Source organism: Dinoponera quadriceps, unplaced genomic scaffold (genome assembly GCF_001313825.1).
Source record: "Dinoponera quadriceps isolate SergipeBrazil2010 unplaced genomic scaffold, ASM131382v1 scaffold2662, whole genome shotgun sequence".
Lineage (NCBI taxonomy): Eukaryota > Metazoa > Arthropoda > Insecta > Hymenoptera > Formicidae > Dinoponera > Dinoponera quadriceps.
Genome location: NW_014556703.1, coordinates 1 through 15398, shown reverse-complemented (window position 1 = coordinate 15398; position 15398 = coordinate 1). Strand labels below are relative to the sequence as shown.

Sequence of the window (15398 nt, the reverse complement as noted above, 5' to 3'; positions counted from 1 at the left end):
TATATATATATATATATGTACAAATCAGTTCTTAATATTACCTTAGAGAGTATTTCTTACCACTTAATAAAGACACCCGAGATTGATCACGATGATGATTCCCCTCGTCGATATTTCAACTCTTGACAACTAATGGATCATAGCACATAGTGGGTGTTTCCGTTAATGCTTGTTTGAGTCAGCTTTCCTAGTATAATAAAATATATACAATAGGCACAACCGTCTATATTACTGTCATTAACTCAACTCAACTCATGGCAATAGTAGACAGCGTTGAGTTGTCATAAAGTATGATAGTGTAATAGACGGTTGTGCCTATCATATATTTCATCCCTAAAGAAATTAACGGAAACAACCTATGCCATGTGCTACGGACCTGCGCGGCGAAACATGACCTATTAATTTACACGATATTACTAAGCCGGTCTTCGCGCTCGTATGATGTCCCAGACAGGTGGCACAAGCCAATAAGATCCGCCGAGGAACTGTAATAGCGCTATCACCTCAAGACAGACGTTCTCACCTGCAATCGTCGGAAATGAATAAACGAGGAAAATTTTATTTAAGCGAAGTTAATTCATTTAATTTAGCTAAACATTAAAATCAACACTAATACGCACCGCGCATAAAGCAGAAGCCTAACACGCCGAGGCCGACGAAGGTGGAGAACAGATTACGCGAGCGAAGGGCGAACTGGTTCCCCAGTACGTCGCAGAGCGTCGAGTCTTGGCAGATCAGTTGACTGTTGATGCTGATTCCGCCGAGCAGCGACCACATGAGGAACCAGTAGTAGTTGTTGGCGTAAATCAAACCTAAAAACGTCGTTGTCTATTTCGCATTTTTATTTCACACGAAGTTTCTTCGAGCGAAATTTCAATGAAGGACGGATTTCAATATCACTGCGAAAACATCTAATATTACAGTGGAAATGTGATACCTATCAAGACGACACTGCCGAGCCAACAGGCGGTTCCGAAATAAATTCTCCTGTACTGTATCGTGGCGATGGCCAGCCAACAACTACAGACGCTCGGCAGGAACGTGCCGAAGCCAGTGACGACCATCAGTATCACCCAGTCGGAGTGATACGCGGGCGGCGCGCACTTCAGGTAGAGGGTGGGCATCAAGATCCAGAAGAAAAGCGAGCACGTCCTCATGCCGATCCACGTGATCAGCGCCGCCCAGAAGCGGAAGTAGCGGAACACACGGAACTCCTGTTGCCACCGTTTGCCGGCCGATCGCGGATTCACGAACAGTTCCACGTCCTCGTCCTCTTGAAAGGCGTAGATGCTGTTGACCTCGCTGAACAACGGCGTGGCGTTTCTGTCCCGCTTGGCTGTGTTGTCCTGAGCGTTCGTTTCCTCAGCAACGTCCGGGGTCATTCTGATACCCAGCTCGTTGTCTTCGTCGCCCGACAGGAGTAATCTGTGTCGATGAAGTCTTTATGGCAAACTTTCCTTTCGAAATGAACATACGTCTGATACCTGTAAGGCGACGCTCGCTGCGGAGCCGGCAGGCGCAAAGTCAACGTGCCCATGGCTGTAGGGATGAGGGCGGCGGTCATCAGCAGAAGGCCAGTCTTCAGGCCTGTCTCTCGGAGGAGGAAGTGCGTAAGCGCCGGCACGAACGTGTAGCCGAAGGAGGCCGCGATGTTCTTCAGTGCCAACGCTAACGGCAACCGTACGCGGAAGTGCTTCCGCACGAGAGTCTCGCTCAGCACGATCACGAAACTCGCACCGATGCCCATCACTGCCCCGGCGCTGAGGCTAGCCAGGTAGGCGCCTACCCCGCCGGTCGCCAGGTAACCGGAAGCGATGATGCCCGTGCTGAGGAGGGCCACTCCGATGAGACCAACCAGGCGCGGTATCGAGGCGAGGTCCGTGATCGTCCTGGTCCATGGATCTGGATCGCGGAAAGAAGAAGAATAACATTGTTTTCATACAATACTCTCGGAATATTACGCGCTTATAGAGAAAAGGAAACAAGCACCCGCTAAGCTCCAAAATGCGACAAATAGTATCGGCGTCAGAGTGATCTTCTGGCTCCAGATGTCGAAGTCGAATACATCGTCTTTGGCCAGGTATCCCAACACCACGCCGTACATCGACAGCACGCTGGGCACGGTGATCTGCGAATCAGGAACCCAATCGAGTCTTTATCAGTAAAACTTTAATTAGTAATATTAATAATTAGGGTTGGTTTCGTCCCCACGTATTAATAAATAGAACAAATAAACATCCTTGGAATATGATTTGAATATTGAATAATAATATTCATATAATATTCCCGGAATATTACGCGTTTCCTCGTGCCTCTCTTTCTTTCGGGAGGGAGTAGCATCTGTCATTGTTTGCGCGCGTCAAACAAAGAAGGCGGTCGCGAGTGATAAGTCCACCAGGTAGAATCGAGCCGGGGGGGCGCACAAGCGACGAGCGCACCTGAATGAAGACGACCCCGAGCAGAACGACCCAGGAGTAGCCGCCGTCTGGAGCGGTGGGGCCGAGCTCCGGATACGAAGTGACGACATCGTCGAGACGAAGTCGCCCGACCAGCGACATGTCCGCTTGCGACGTAGCTAACAGCTGCGGACGACGAGGACGGTATCGCTGGGAAATCCGCGAATTGCGCGCACGAAGGCGGCACCACCGGCTCTCACCTTTGGAAAAGCAGCGGGCATTAAGGCGGTTCAAAATCTACTGCCTGCGGTATCTAATCTCTATCGCGTGCTCGGCTAAGATGTCGCACCAGATAGCCGATTGATAAGGAGGAAAAACCGCGCTTCCACCTGTGTTGCCACGGCGGTCCAAGATTCATGTCTTCGGCCGAGAGCTCACTTTCTTCAGCTTTCACTTCGAGCAGATGTAGAAGCAATGTTGTGATGTCCTGAACAGTCGTTTCATTGTTACCGTTTGTTATGCTTTCGTCGCTTGTAAACGCGACATCGAAAATATTGTTTACTCCTTTGGTAACCTTTAGTCACACTGTCATACTGTCATACTGTCCAAATTGTGCTACATATTATATTATTTTCAATAATGTCATTCGTCGTCGTAATATCATTATATATGTTTAATACACTGAAAGAACGAAGTAAATAATTTTAAATTATGTTGCGTTCTTCTTACTTCTGAAGGGATCTATACAATTATTTGTTTATTGTCTTTTTTCTGTCTTATTTTTATTTATTAAAATTATTATCAAATTAAATATTTCCTTATATTTTTTTTCTATACAGGTTTATATATATATATATATATATATGACGGGAAAAAAATTTTAATTCGAATCAGAGTTACAGGACATTAAATGTAAAGACACCGAATTAATTTGCACACCTAATAAATATAAGAACAGACCGGTATTCATAATCAGATCTTAAGACCATCTTAAATTCATATGTTGCGTAACCAATAAAATAGCCGTACAACGTCTGAAGATGAACTTAAGACGATCTTTGATATGAAATCCGATTATGAATACCGGCCGTGACACGTAATAGGAGAAGATTACTCGGTCGATTTGTCTTGGTCGTTGAATGCGATAAAGCGAAGCATAACTGAAAAATCTAGCCGAATATTTGGAACTGACCAATACTTCTCACGTCAGATACGTCATCAGCGGAGGCGCGCGTACGTAGACACGACGACGACGTTTGTATTAATTCTGTGTAAAAAAATCATCGGAACGTAAAGCATCCCCGCGTTCACACATCCTCGCGGGCGTCGCCGGTCGCTATCGAGGTATATCGCACTCGCTTGTTGACCGAGTCGAGCGCGATCGGCCCGATCGTGCCGATCTTCTTCTGAAGCACCGTCCTGTACAAGTACAGCAGCACGCATATCAGAGCGACCAACACCATAAAAAGGAAGGCGAGCAGTACCGTCGTGCCGCGCCGGCTGGAGGCCAGCAGTTTCGGCGCGCAGTTCTTCGTCTCGTGAAGCTCGTGGCTCACGTTACCTGACGAGGAAAATAGAATTGAAAGTTAGAGAATATAAGTTTCGCTTACCTTTATAAGTGCAAATTTTGCCCACGTGTAATCTCGAATGTGAGTTCTCTTTCCTTCTCTAACTTCAAATATAAAATCGTGAACTTAGTTAAGTTTCTAATTACAATGACTTTTTAAATTTTAGACTTATAATTTGCCTGAATCAATTATACAAACGCTCGAACGTAAAGAATAAATTGGACTTCGACTGAGAATATCACCTTCGTGGCACTGCATGGTAGCGTTGTTGCGCACAAACACTTTCGTCTTGTTCAGCCACTTGATGAACGGATTGAGCTTGCAGGAGCACTCGAAGGAATTGCCGGAGAAGTCGACGGACATCTCGCGGTCGTGCCTAGCGAGATTGTCCATGGTATGTAGATCGCGTTCGAGCACCTTGGCGAACCTGTTCCGCCGCAGATCCAGGAAGCGCAGGTGGTGCAGGCACGACAGATTGAAGTGCAGCGCGCTCAGGGCGTTGTCGCCGAGATAGAGGTCCATGAGATTCGGCAGGTCGCAGAACACGTTGGCATCGCGGAACTCCGAGATCTCATTTTGCTCCAGGTGTAGTTTTATGAGACGCGTCAGGTTGCTGGGGAGATTGTCGTAACAGGAATTATTTTTAGAATATTAGACATAACATCCTAATAATATTCTAGTATTATTATTTAATATTATTGTAATATTATATTTTTTAAATATTCCATTCTATATATTATGTGTATGTATTTTTCTATTTCATTATTATTATTTTTTAATATTCTAAGAACATTTTTCCAATATGCCAAGAATATTATATGAAGTGGACATATAGCGTCTCATTAGGATATTTCTATAATATGAAAAAAATATTACATAATATTCTAGGAATATTACCCGATTGTAAGGCAAAATAATTTCTCTCCGTAATTGAATCGACAAGACATACCTGTTGACGAAGATGTCGTGAAGCGTCGACGCCAGATTCCTCGGTGGACCGTCCTCGAAGGCGTCAGTCAGATGCAGCTCGAGGAGAGACACGAAATTCGAGAACACTCGGGGATGGCTTCTCGCGGGGTCCAGCGAGAGTTCGTTGAAATCGAGTATGAGACGCTCCACGTGCTGAACGTGATGATACGCCTTGCCGCGGATCTCGCGTATTTTATTGTTCGACATGTCGATCACTCGCAGGTACGGCAGGCTGTCCAGGGTTCCAAACACGTTCCATGGTAGCTCCTCCAGCTCGTTGCCCGTGAAAATGAGCACCTGAATGTGAGAAAATGTCAGCCCATCACATGATAACGCAATGTATTTTTCACCCTTTGAATCATCTATCCGAGAGAAATTTAGCGTTATTTTAATAAAGACATCATTATTATTATTTACTAGAGATTGGATTATTTGATGGAGATTTTAATAGAGAATAATTTAACAGAGATTATTTTAATAAATACAGATAAACGTTTTCTTGATTTGAAGAGTGGTTTCAGCAGAAGAAAAAATCGCAAAAATATATTATGAGAAATCAGTTGGATACTATAATATTGAAATGAGTATAAATCGCACAATATCGTGACAAAGTAGCTGACGCATTTTTGCGGCTCGACCGGGAAGAAACGTACCTGCGTCTCGTTAGGTAGATGCGACAGCGGGGAGACGTCGTGGAAGCCGGTGTTGGTGCAATTCACAACATACTGGTGATGGCCGTCGTAACATGTCCTAAGACAGTGGCAACGGTTCTTAAACGCCAAACCGCACTCCAGCCTAGACGACTCCGATGTCTCGAGGGAGTGAAAATTCGAGTCGCCGCAGTCGCTGGTCGACCTAATAATCGACGTGCACGTCAGTACGAGTGTCAGACGGAGAACTATGGTCTTCATCATGACTCTGGTGTGTGATTTCCAGCGGATGAACGATGACTTGCGGTTCGGTTGCGAGGAGAGTCGAAGCTTACGTTTACGATCATCCACGAGCAAACGTTGCCGCGCAAAATCCGTTATGTCAGCCGAGAAGAACCTCGCACATTGTTCTGCTGATCTATAAATTCATGCGGTGTTATCGAAAATAAATTCTTGAATTATAAGTCATTTGAGTCAATTTTATAATTCGAGTATGACAAAAAAATTGTGTTAGTAAAATTTTCAGGACTTTGTCCCGAATTTTATCACAAGTTGCAGAAGCGATCACGTTCGCGCGAATCATATTTGCCGGCTTTTCAAAGCGTCAGCTTCGAAGTAGGTCGGCCGAGTCATACTTCTTCGGGAAACATCGAACTGGCTCACCCACGCGACAAGTGTGATGTTGCCTTCTCGTTTCTTTCGGACGTTGCTTGCTTGATCGTGCGAGATGACTTGCGTAGGAAAAAAAAACACGTTGAAATAGCGCGACTCTATTTGATGATCTTAAATAAACGGAAGATAATGACCAGACGGAAAGAAAGAAGAATAAACACAGCTAATTCAACCTTCGAATTTTTAAGCGACGTTAATCTCCTCCTTAATGGAAGAAACGCAAGGAAGGATATTTATTTATCCATCCTTTACTTATTTATTTATTTATTTATGAGAATAACACATTTCTTGCGAATGAATCGCCGACATATATATAGTTATTCGAGAAAGAGAGCGAGGAGTACGCGCTCGGATATTCGATCGCGCGTTCCGCGTCGGATTTCGACAATGTCCGAGCAGGTCTGAGTCACGCGCGTGAGATTCTTACCTGTTGGAAGCTCCCGCTTGCTATTCCTCCCGCGTGACCGACGACGATGACGACGAGGAAGGAAAGAGAGGAAAATAAAAAGGAAAAAGAAGAAAAGAAGAACTCAAGGTCCCACGTAGGCGCGCCACCTCTAAAAGGCAGAGAGAGCGCGTCGTCCTCGCGTTACAATTCCACACCTTCACCTACGACCCACGAAGAAAATCGGGAAAGGGAGGAAGCGATCCGAATCTTCTTCCGAAACTACACTCCGACACTCAGCACCACGAAGAAACCGCCGCAAAAACGATCGAATCCAGCCGTTTCCCGTTCAGGTCGCGTTTCGCTCGCGTCTTGGCGTACACGATTTCGCCCGGTTTCGCGAGCTGGGACTTCCGGTTCCACGCGGTTCCGGGCGAACGCCAAGGCGACCACAAGGTTGAGTGCATCGAGACGGGCGGAGCGCAGGAGAGAAACTACGGGCGAAGTGGGCAAAGGAAGCGTCGCGGCTGTGTCCTGCGACGGACGCGGTGCTCTCCGCGGCGGAGCACGACGGCGGGACCGCGCAGCATTGCCCGGCCGCACCTGCGATCCCGCTCTCTCCTGGGTCCCCTGNCCCTTGTGGGCCCCCCCCCCCTCTCCCCCGCCTCTGATCGCCCTCGTTTCCTCCGTTCGTGTTTGCATCGCGCTTTCTCTCCCTCTTCCGATCTCTTTCCTTCCTTCTTCCTCAGTTTCTTACGGTTGCGAACGAACGAGCGTTGTTGTTAATTAACGACCTCGAGTACGTTTGCCGAACGATGACGACGATCGAAGTAACGTCTCCACAAACGCGTGATATTGTTTAATATTAAGTCATATTTCTGGAATACTAATAGCTGGTTGTATGTCCATTCTTAATAATATTTAGAAAATATTATCTAATGTTAATGTAATATTATATATTTTCAAATGTATCGCAATACCTTGCAATTGTTTTGTCGTATAAATAAAGTCGAAAGAATTTTGTGTAAAAATACGTCTTATACTAAAAGAATTATATACATATATATGTACATTTTATTTATATATATTTTGCTATATTATTATTTTATTTCTTTTAATATTCTTAAAACATTTTATAATATGCCAACAATATTACGTGAAGTGGACATATAACATGAACGGCACATTCCTATAATATTAAAAAATATTACATAACATTCTTAGAATATTATAAAAATATTATTTTAATATTGAATAATATTCATATAATATTCTAAGAATATTACGCGCTTATAGGGGTCGGTCATATGAAATAATTAATTGGAGATGCCGGTGGACTCTCTCTCTCTCTCTCTCTCTCTTTCTCTCTACGGCATTTCTGATTTATTCCAATCGCGCGATCTGTATTTCGCTGCACGCGCTGAGCCCCTATTGTTATTTCGACTTCGTGTCACGCTTCCGGACGTGGCGCAAGCGGAATGCTCTGTCCTCGTAGTATCCTCAAGGAATATCGACGGTCGCGAGGTCGCGAAGCACGATACTTGCTTGCCTCGTTTAATCGGTGATACATCGGTGATGATTTGATTTCGCAAACATGAATTATCGTGCTTTATTTGTTTAATTTGTTGTATATTTGTTATAGGAGCGGGAAAAAGACGAATGTGTGGGTAAATCGAATAAATTGCAAGCCGTTTGTATGTTAAATATCGGGAAGTATATTGAATAACTTGTTAAACACTCGTGACGCTGAAGTTTAACGGTTACTCGTAGTAATTAAACATGCGTATGTGCGTTTATGAGTTCGCGTACCTTCATACGCGAAGAACCGAACGTATTAATTGAAAAATGGAAGTCCACTCGGAGGAGAAGAGGGGTACAGTTGCCTCGATTTTTCGGGATGCGCGGACGAGTGAATCTCAAGACCCGTAATAAGACTTAGCGTTGGAAATTGAGAGAAGTGAAGATTGGAGATTCCAAATTTCTAATCTCCAATCGGTAATCCCCTTAAACATCAATATCCAGCGTGATATGACTTTTGTAGTTCATACATTACGGTCGGAAGCTCACGTTTGATCCTTACGCGCAAACACACTCATACAATATAGAAATTTACACTCATAGACACTTATCTAGTATCTTCGTTTCTTCTATTGAACAGCAAACGAGGCTCGAATGTGCGTACAGATATTCGTTATGCAAATAGTTACGAAGGAAATTCGTGAAATAATATTGACGAAGAATAGGACTTCGATTGAAAATCCATAAGGGATATTACGCGATTATAGTACGTCTTACAGTTGAAAAATTTCTAAAAATTACCTACAAAACGACATTTTAAACAAGAACATCTCCTTAATGCAGAACCGATAAAATATATCATGTACGATTTCGAGCCCTGAAACATATATTGCTGTTACGCGCCGTTCCACATTGTTTATACTTTACGAACAATAATTACCTCGCGTCAACTTCGACATTAACATCGACCACCTTATTATACGCCATTAAATTTATCTTTTTCCTTGTAATGAAAAAAAAGAAAACGGTACAAATGCGACTTGTATCGCGGAAAAACGTACAGTAAAATTCAGTTGCGAATCTCGTCAGCGTCGATCGACGAACAGTCAATTCGTCGAACTTTTATACGAGAAAACCTCTCGGTCGTCGATCGATAAGTTTTGAGAAGTAACCGATTTAAAAAAAGCTTTTATGTGTGATTCCTTCTATTTTTTCTGAGAAAAGTTTCTCGAGATTTTTCTCTGAGAATCCTCTAGAAACGAATTCTCCTATTGGACGGCAGTCGCATTGTTCGAAGTAAAATCTTCGTCGGAGGGCGTCAATCTGTGCGTCCACGATCATACGCGTCGCGAACAATATTGCACCGAGTACACATTAACGTGTATAAAAATTTGGTAATTCACGATGCGAATTATTATTAAGATTTCAGATCGTTGCGTGATTTTAATTGTCATTTCGTCTTCGTTAACGCCGACGAAAGCCGGAGAGAAGCTACGTAAAAGTATGCGAAAATGCAGCGAATGGTGATCTCGTTGATATCAGCGCTCGCTGATACCTCACAGGAGACATACGGAAAAAAATCATTAAGACGTAATCATTAATTATTCATTAATCATTAATATACGCATATAAAAATAACATATATAAAATATAACATGTTCATAGGTATATATATATATATATTGTGGTATATAAAGCAAGTAAGTTCGATAAATTAGCATTAATCGTTTACAGACTAGACACTTTCGACGATCGCGCCGTCCCAGGTGAACAGAGAATCGCGATACTGTCAGAATGATTTCAAAAATCCAGACCAAATTTAAAATTCACGGTAATATTTCAATATATTATATCAATATATTATATGTATATAATTATAATATATATCTGTGTGTGTGTGTATATACACATATATGTATAATATAATTATATAATATCCCTCTTTCAGAGCGATATAACTATCACATATAACATGTATTGTACTTAGATTGCTGAATGAGAAATGATAACATCATATTGATACAATATCATGTAATGATCAAATCGAGAAATTAGTCTGCACAGTCATCCCGTCATTTTGACGTCATAGCGATTTTCTCTTCCACCTGGAGTAGACTACTACAAAGTACACCGATTTGAGGCTACATCGATCGGCATTGTAGGTATGCGTCAATTCGTCGTATTCTTTTCTCAGATATTCGTACGGAGATTTGATTGGTGGAAGATATTGAGGATATCCATCGACTGACGGGATTTCTTAAGATTATTGTACACACACGCATGCATATACGTGTATGTATGCATTCAGATCATAAAACACACGCGTTACAATATAACGCGCGATATACGGATATCAGTTCGAGCGAGGCGCAGCTTTGGACAAGCAAGAACCCCTCGACAACTTAATAATCACTTAAGATATATCAGAAGTGTCGATAAGATTAGGGATATACGTCGGATACAATGAAAAATTACAAATATGTCTTCTGTTGTAAAAGTAATGTATTCCTGATAGGTGTCACGCGTGTCATTAGCAGCTGTTCGTGTGTCGTTGAAAGTAAAACTTTTTTTTCGCTTCGTTTTCGCCGGCGCGACGTGCTAGTTTGGTTTACTACTTTGGCCCGAAGAGAAACCTAACTACGTAGGTTTCATTGCGAAAAATTAAATGCCTCTATTTTTATACAAGTCTTTTCAAACTGGAAAAATATATGTATACACGTACGTATATATACATTTCTATATATAAATATATAGAAGAGCATTTGGTAGTAATGTGAGAAAAATCATATATATATATATATTATATATATATATATATATATAATAAACGTCCGTCATGTATAAATTCGCGATAACATTCTTCTTTCTCCTTTTTCCTTTTATATCTTTACATTTTTAACATCCAATCATTCATACACTCGCACGACAGTTTGCATGCACTTTTTTTCGATGGAATAGCCTGGGAACAAAATGATTATATATGATTATATATGATTATATATAATTATATATAATTATATATGAATTTTGCCCATATGTGGCTACATAATTAATATACTTCAGTACGTATTGTCTTCGAGGTAAAATTAACACAAATTTCCCGCCGAATGAAATAATTCGGGAAATTTGTAACGTGGGATACATCGTTTTGATATTCAAGATTCGGTATTACAAATTATTGGGAGATAATTTCAATTTCCGAAATTCGAGATTCTGATTTTTCGAGACAATGCATATTTGAAAACAAATGTGTGCGTCTCGCGAGCGAGTGTACGTCGGTAAAAAAAATCGAGATTCTTCTTTAGCTCCGCTAGATATCGTTGATATCTACACATAATATTGTTTTACACAATTACAGAAAGTATGTGTGTAAGGAATCGTCGGTCCGAATTCGACGATTTCTCAGATAAATCCATCGAAAGGATAAATTGCTCCTGATAGTAATTATCTTGTGATAAACGTCACTTTTATGCTGTATATACATACGCAAAAGTCTATCTAACCCCTTCATAAAAGAATCGAATTTACACAAATCGATCTTACGTATGTAGAAAAGTACAGATTCGTTATTACAGACATTGAATTATTCGCTGAGAATAATGAAGCGTTAAGAGAACGCGAACGAGCCAGTCCTGGTTTCAAAATAAATGCCATACCAATGAAACAGAGTGATGAATACGGTCGTCCGTGTCGAAAACGACGCCCCGATGACGACCCGTGTTTTCACGAACAAGTCTCTCGTTTACCATGCTCTGCGCGAGAAATAAATAGAAAGTACCGATTCATCGCATAACGCGTAATTTACGAAGTAGCCGCCGTTGCGTCGATATGGAAACGAGAAGAAATTCGACTGTCCGTATTGATATTGTGGAGAGACGTTCGGCGAGGAAGAATGTTTTGCGAAACGCGACGAAGATATATACCAGCTTAATCCTTGTATCTTGCCTTAAACGTCTGTGCGTATATTATGCAGGTGCATACGAAAAGAACCTGCAGCAGCCCGAAGCCTATTGAGATGATGCCGATTATGGTGGTCTGTCTCATCAGTTCGGTCGTTAATTTATCCATGCAGCCCTGCAAAAAAATTCTCAATGTGAATGCTCCGTGTTGAAGCTCCCTGAGCTTGCAGTCGTCTCGCTTAATGATACCGGGAGCGAGAATGCACACAATTTCCGTAAGATACGTCTTTTTTCACACGGTATTTTTCTACACGATTTTTTTTTGACACGTTTTATGCACGCCTTTTTACAGGTTTGGACTCTTAAAAGAGGAAGGGAAAAAAGTCTCGTTCCAATGAAAAAGTCATCGAAGCTGCTCTGCAGCCGGAATAATTTTTTCCTCAAGAAAGCTATCGGAAAGATGGCGCATTGAAAAGTGTGTAAATTACTTCTTTTATGTAACTCTTTTTGAATGAATAATAAATTATAATTAAAATTTGAACACTCCACGATTTGTTCCCTGAAAATAAATTACCTCGCTGTGGATCGCGGAGTTCACGATTCCGCCGATTTTCAATTGACGAGTGTCGTTGCAAATGTTCCGGTCGGTCATCTTGCAACACGACTCTGGCACATTGTATATATTGTTGACGGCGCCGGAAACAGTCAAATTGAAAGGAAGAGATGGATCCTTGTTCGCGTACTTGCTGCCGGCCCAATCCGCGGGTCCGGTGAACCCGCAGCATTCCAATTCGTATTGGAACGCGTCCACCACCTGCGTGCGAGATTCTATCACACCATATTCATTCTGCAACAACAGAAATAGAGTTTAATTTTCTTCGACGTACGATCGTCTCGGTTAAATTGACGTTGGGTTCTCTAAGATTCGATAGCATTTTTCGACGCAATCAATACATTTGTGAAATAATACTACAGAGTTAATAAATTAATCAAATCTTACCTTTATGGTATTTATCATGTTGGACTTTAAAATTTCCTTCAAATAGTCGGAGTTAAACATGACCCAGACTGAGAAGGAGGTCTGCCAGACGATGATAACCAACATTACGCAGAAGGCGGTCGTCAAGTTGCATCGAGACTTCTTGCAAACGCCGCAGCAGGCCAATATGCCAACGAAGACCAAGATAATCCCCAGACCGAGCATGAGGAACAGAGACACTTCGAGTTTTTGTCGCTCCTCGGCGTACGACATCAGGAACGTATCCCGATCGATTAACATCCAACCGACCAATCCCATCAATAGTGCTCCAACAGACTGAATAATTTGATTAATTAACAATTGACTGCCGGTGACCGGTCGTATTATTATACTGTCACGCCTTATATTATTAGGTGTACATTCTCGACTCTAATATTAAATCAATTATAACACTTATTTAAGCGGAAAGTTTTTGCCGCCAGGGGCTTTAGGGCTAACACAATAAAACAATTTACCGTGAGCGCAATAAACACGATGGCGTCTGGCAAACAATACATTAGGCAATTTACCCTTCGTATTTCAATTAAAAAAGAAAAAAGAGGAGAAATTAATTTCTACACTCCATATTTGGGCTACTGTATAGTACCGAGCGTAAGTACAATAACTACTTATCTTTCATCTAGATAAATTAAAAGCAAAGTCATCTCATCTAAGACGAATTTTTCATCTCGCCTTCATCTAGATCTATGGTAAACACTGGTTATCGGTTTTATCTGTGAAATTCAAGCCCGTGAAATTCGAGATCGAAGAGATTCTTCGCACGGACCATCGTGTAAAAAAGATTTCGAGTATAACAGTTCCGACAATGCTCATGGGGTCGGACAAACTAACGAGACACTTCGGTCAAAGCGAGCCGAGGTGGGACAAAGGCGGACGACGCTTATAATGGAGCGGTCTGTCCGCCAGATGTGGGAGCTTCCATTTAAGTGTGCGCGCTCACGCGTGGATTATTACGGCGTTTCCTGCCTCAACGCGTCGGCGAACGAATGTTAATTAACGTCCGAGGGATCCTTAAAACTCGAGCAGTCGAAAATCCTTGCGAACGTTCACGGCACTGTCGTCAATTAGCCCGCGCAAACCGGCGGATGCGAACGAAAATATGTAAATAATATGAATCAGCAGAGCGTCAAATATTTGCCGAGATAAGAAAACGGAGACAAATATTTATAATTCGCTTTGGAAATCGTGTGTATGATTCAACTGGCATTTCGCATATCTAGATAAGCCATTTATCTTTCATCTAGATAAATGAGAAGCAAAACCATCTAAGATGATTCACCGGACTTTCATCTGATCTAGATGAATCTGAAATCATCTAAGGCAAACACTGCTCATAATAAGCAGTGCTTGCATTCTAATGCACGATACGAACGTTTTGCTACAAAGAAGTGAGATAGAAAGGAACTTCTCGTACGCTTCTCATTATTACACTCACGCGAGTCAGCATGAGATCAATGATGTAAAAGACTGCGTGCAACGACTAAAACTAGTTGATGAATCAAATGGATTCCATCCGACTAATATCAGAGTTAATACGGATCGCGCGTATTATGTCACGTATTATAATCGTATTATGGCGGTAAAGTTTTTCAAAATAGCTTCAAAGATTTAAAGGTCAAAGATTGTTTTTTTAATCGAAGTTACTCAGAGTGGTAATAGTTATTACCCCACACTGTAATTTTTTTCACGCTCGGATATTTATTTACTATTAATTTATTTATGCGTGTGTGTGGAAATGATAAAAATAGAATAGAAAAAATAACAAAAGTTAGGGAATCTGAGCGGTATGCGTGGGCTTTCTCGGTGAAAACAAAATACGATGTATATAAAAAGAAGAAAGATACATTGCAAAATATAAGGCCAAATTTATAAAACATTTATACAGTGTCGAGTTTAGTATCGCTATTAATAAACACAACAAGTTTTAAAGCGCGGTGCAAGATTGCTGTGCAGGTATGCACACTCGCGTTATTCAAAAAGCGCTCTTACGTTGACATCGAAATGGTAGGAGAGGAGAGGAAGAAGGGGCTGCGGGGGCAGGAGAAACTAGGTCGTAGTGTAGGCCGAAGGTTCCGTGGGAAGCGTGTTCTTTCTCTCTTTCTCTTCCTCCTATTTGACTGGGAAACTATATTTAAGCACGCTTGTGTGGGAGAAAGATATTTTATAAGCACGATACATACACAGAGAGAAAAGGTCTCTTTAGATTTATTATTTCTATTTATTCGACTACAATTTGTTTCACAGAAACAACATATATTTATATGAAATATTATTTGTTTGAATAAAAATTTTATTGTCTCAT

At 41.6% G+C, this 15398-nt stretch overlaps 3 protein-coding genes across 4 annotated transcripts; all 3 read right to left on the bottom strand.

The window, feature by feature from the left end:
- Positions 1-6: 6 nt before the first annotated feature.
- Positions 7-3078, bottom strand: LOC106748034. Its single transcript, XM_014626197.1, has 6 exons — positions 2439-3078; positions 1990-2128; positions 1485-1902; positions 938-1425; positions 621-812; positions 7-523 (listed from the first exon to the last, which is right to left on the bottom strand). Exons 1-6 carry the CDS (start codon positions 2556-2558, stop codon positions 417-419), a joined length of 1464 nt encoding a protein of 487 aa, XP_014481683.1. The 5' UTR covers positions 2559-3078; the 3' UTR covers positions 7-416.
- A 160-nt stretch (positions 3079-3238) lies between these two features.
- On the bottom strand, positions 3239-7229 carry LOC106748012 (trophoblast glycoprotein). 2 transcript variants are annotated; one of them, XM_014626146.1, is made up of 6 exons: positions 6683-7229; positions 6247-6314; positions 5587-6001; positions 4914-5230; positions 4207-4577; positions 3239-3957 (listed from the first exon to the last, which is right to left on the bottom strand). In XM_014626146.1, the coding sequence occupies exons 3-6, from the start codon at positions 5845-5847 to the stop codon at positions 3704-3706; spliced, it is 1203 nt and encodes a 400-aa protein (XP_014481632.1). In that variant the 5' UTR covers positions 5848-6001; positions 6247-6314; positions 6683-7229; the 3' UTR covers positions 3239-3703. The 2 variants fall into 2 exon arrangements, with proteins under 2 accessions (XP_014481632.1, XP_014481631.1); XM_014626145.1 differs by lacking the exon at positions 6247-6314.
- A 3413-nt stretch (positions 7230-10642) lies between these two features.
- Positions 10643-14690, bottom strand: LOC106748042 (CD82 antigen). Its single transcript, XM_014626225.1, has 3 exons — positions 13058-14690; positions 12632-12904; positions 10643-12232 (listed from the first exon to the last, which is right to left on the bottom strand). The coding sequence occupies exons 1-3, from the start codon at positions 13352-13354 to the stop codon at positions 12086-12088; spliced, it is 717 nt and encodes a 238-aa protein (XP_014481711.1). The 5' UTR covers positions 13355-14690; the 3' UTR covers positions 10643-12085.
- Positions 14691-15398: the final 708 nt, after the last annotated feature.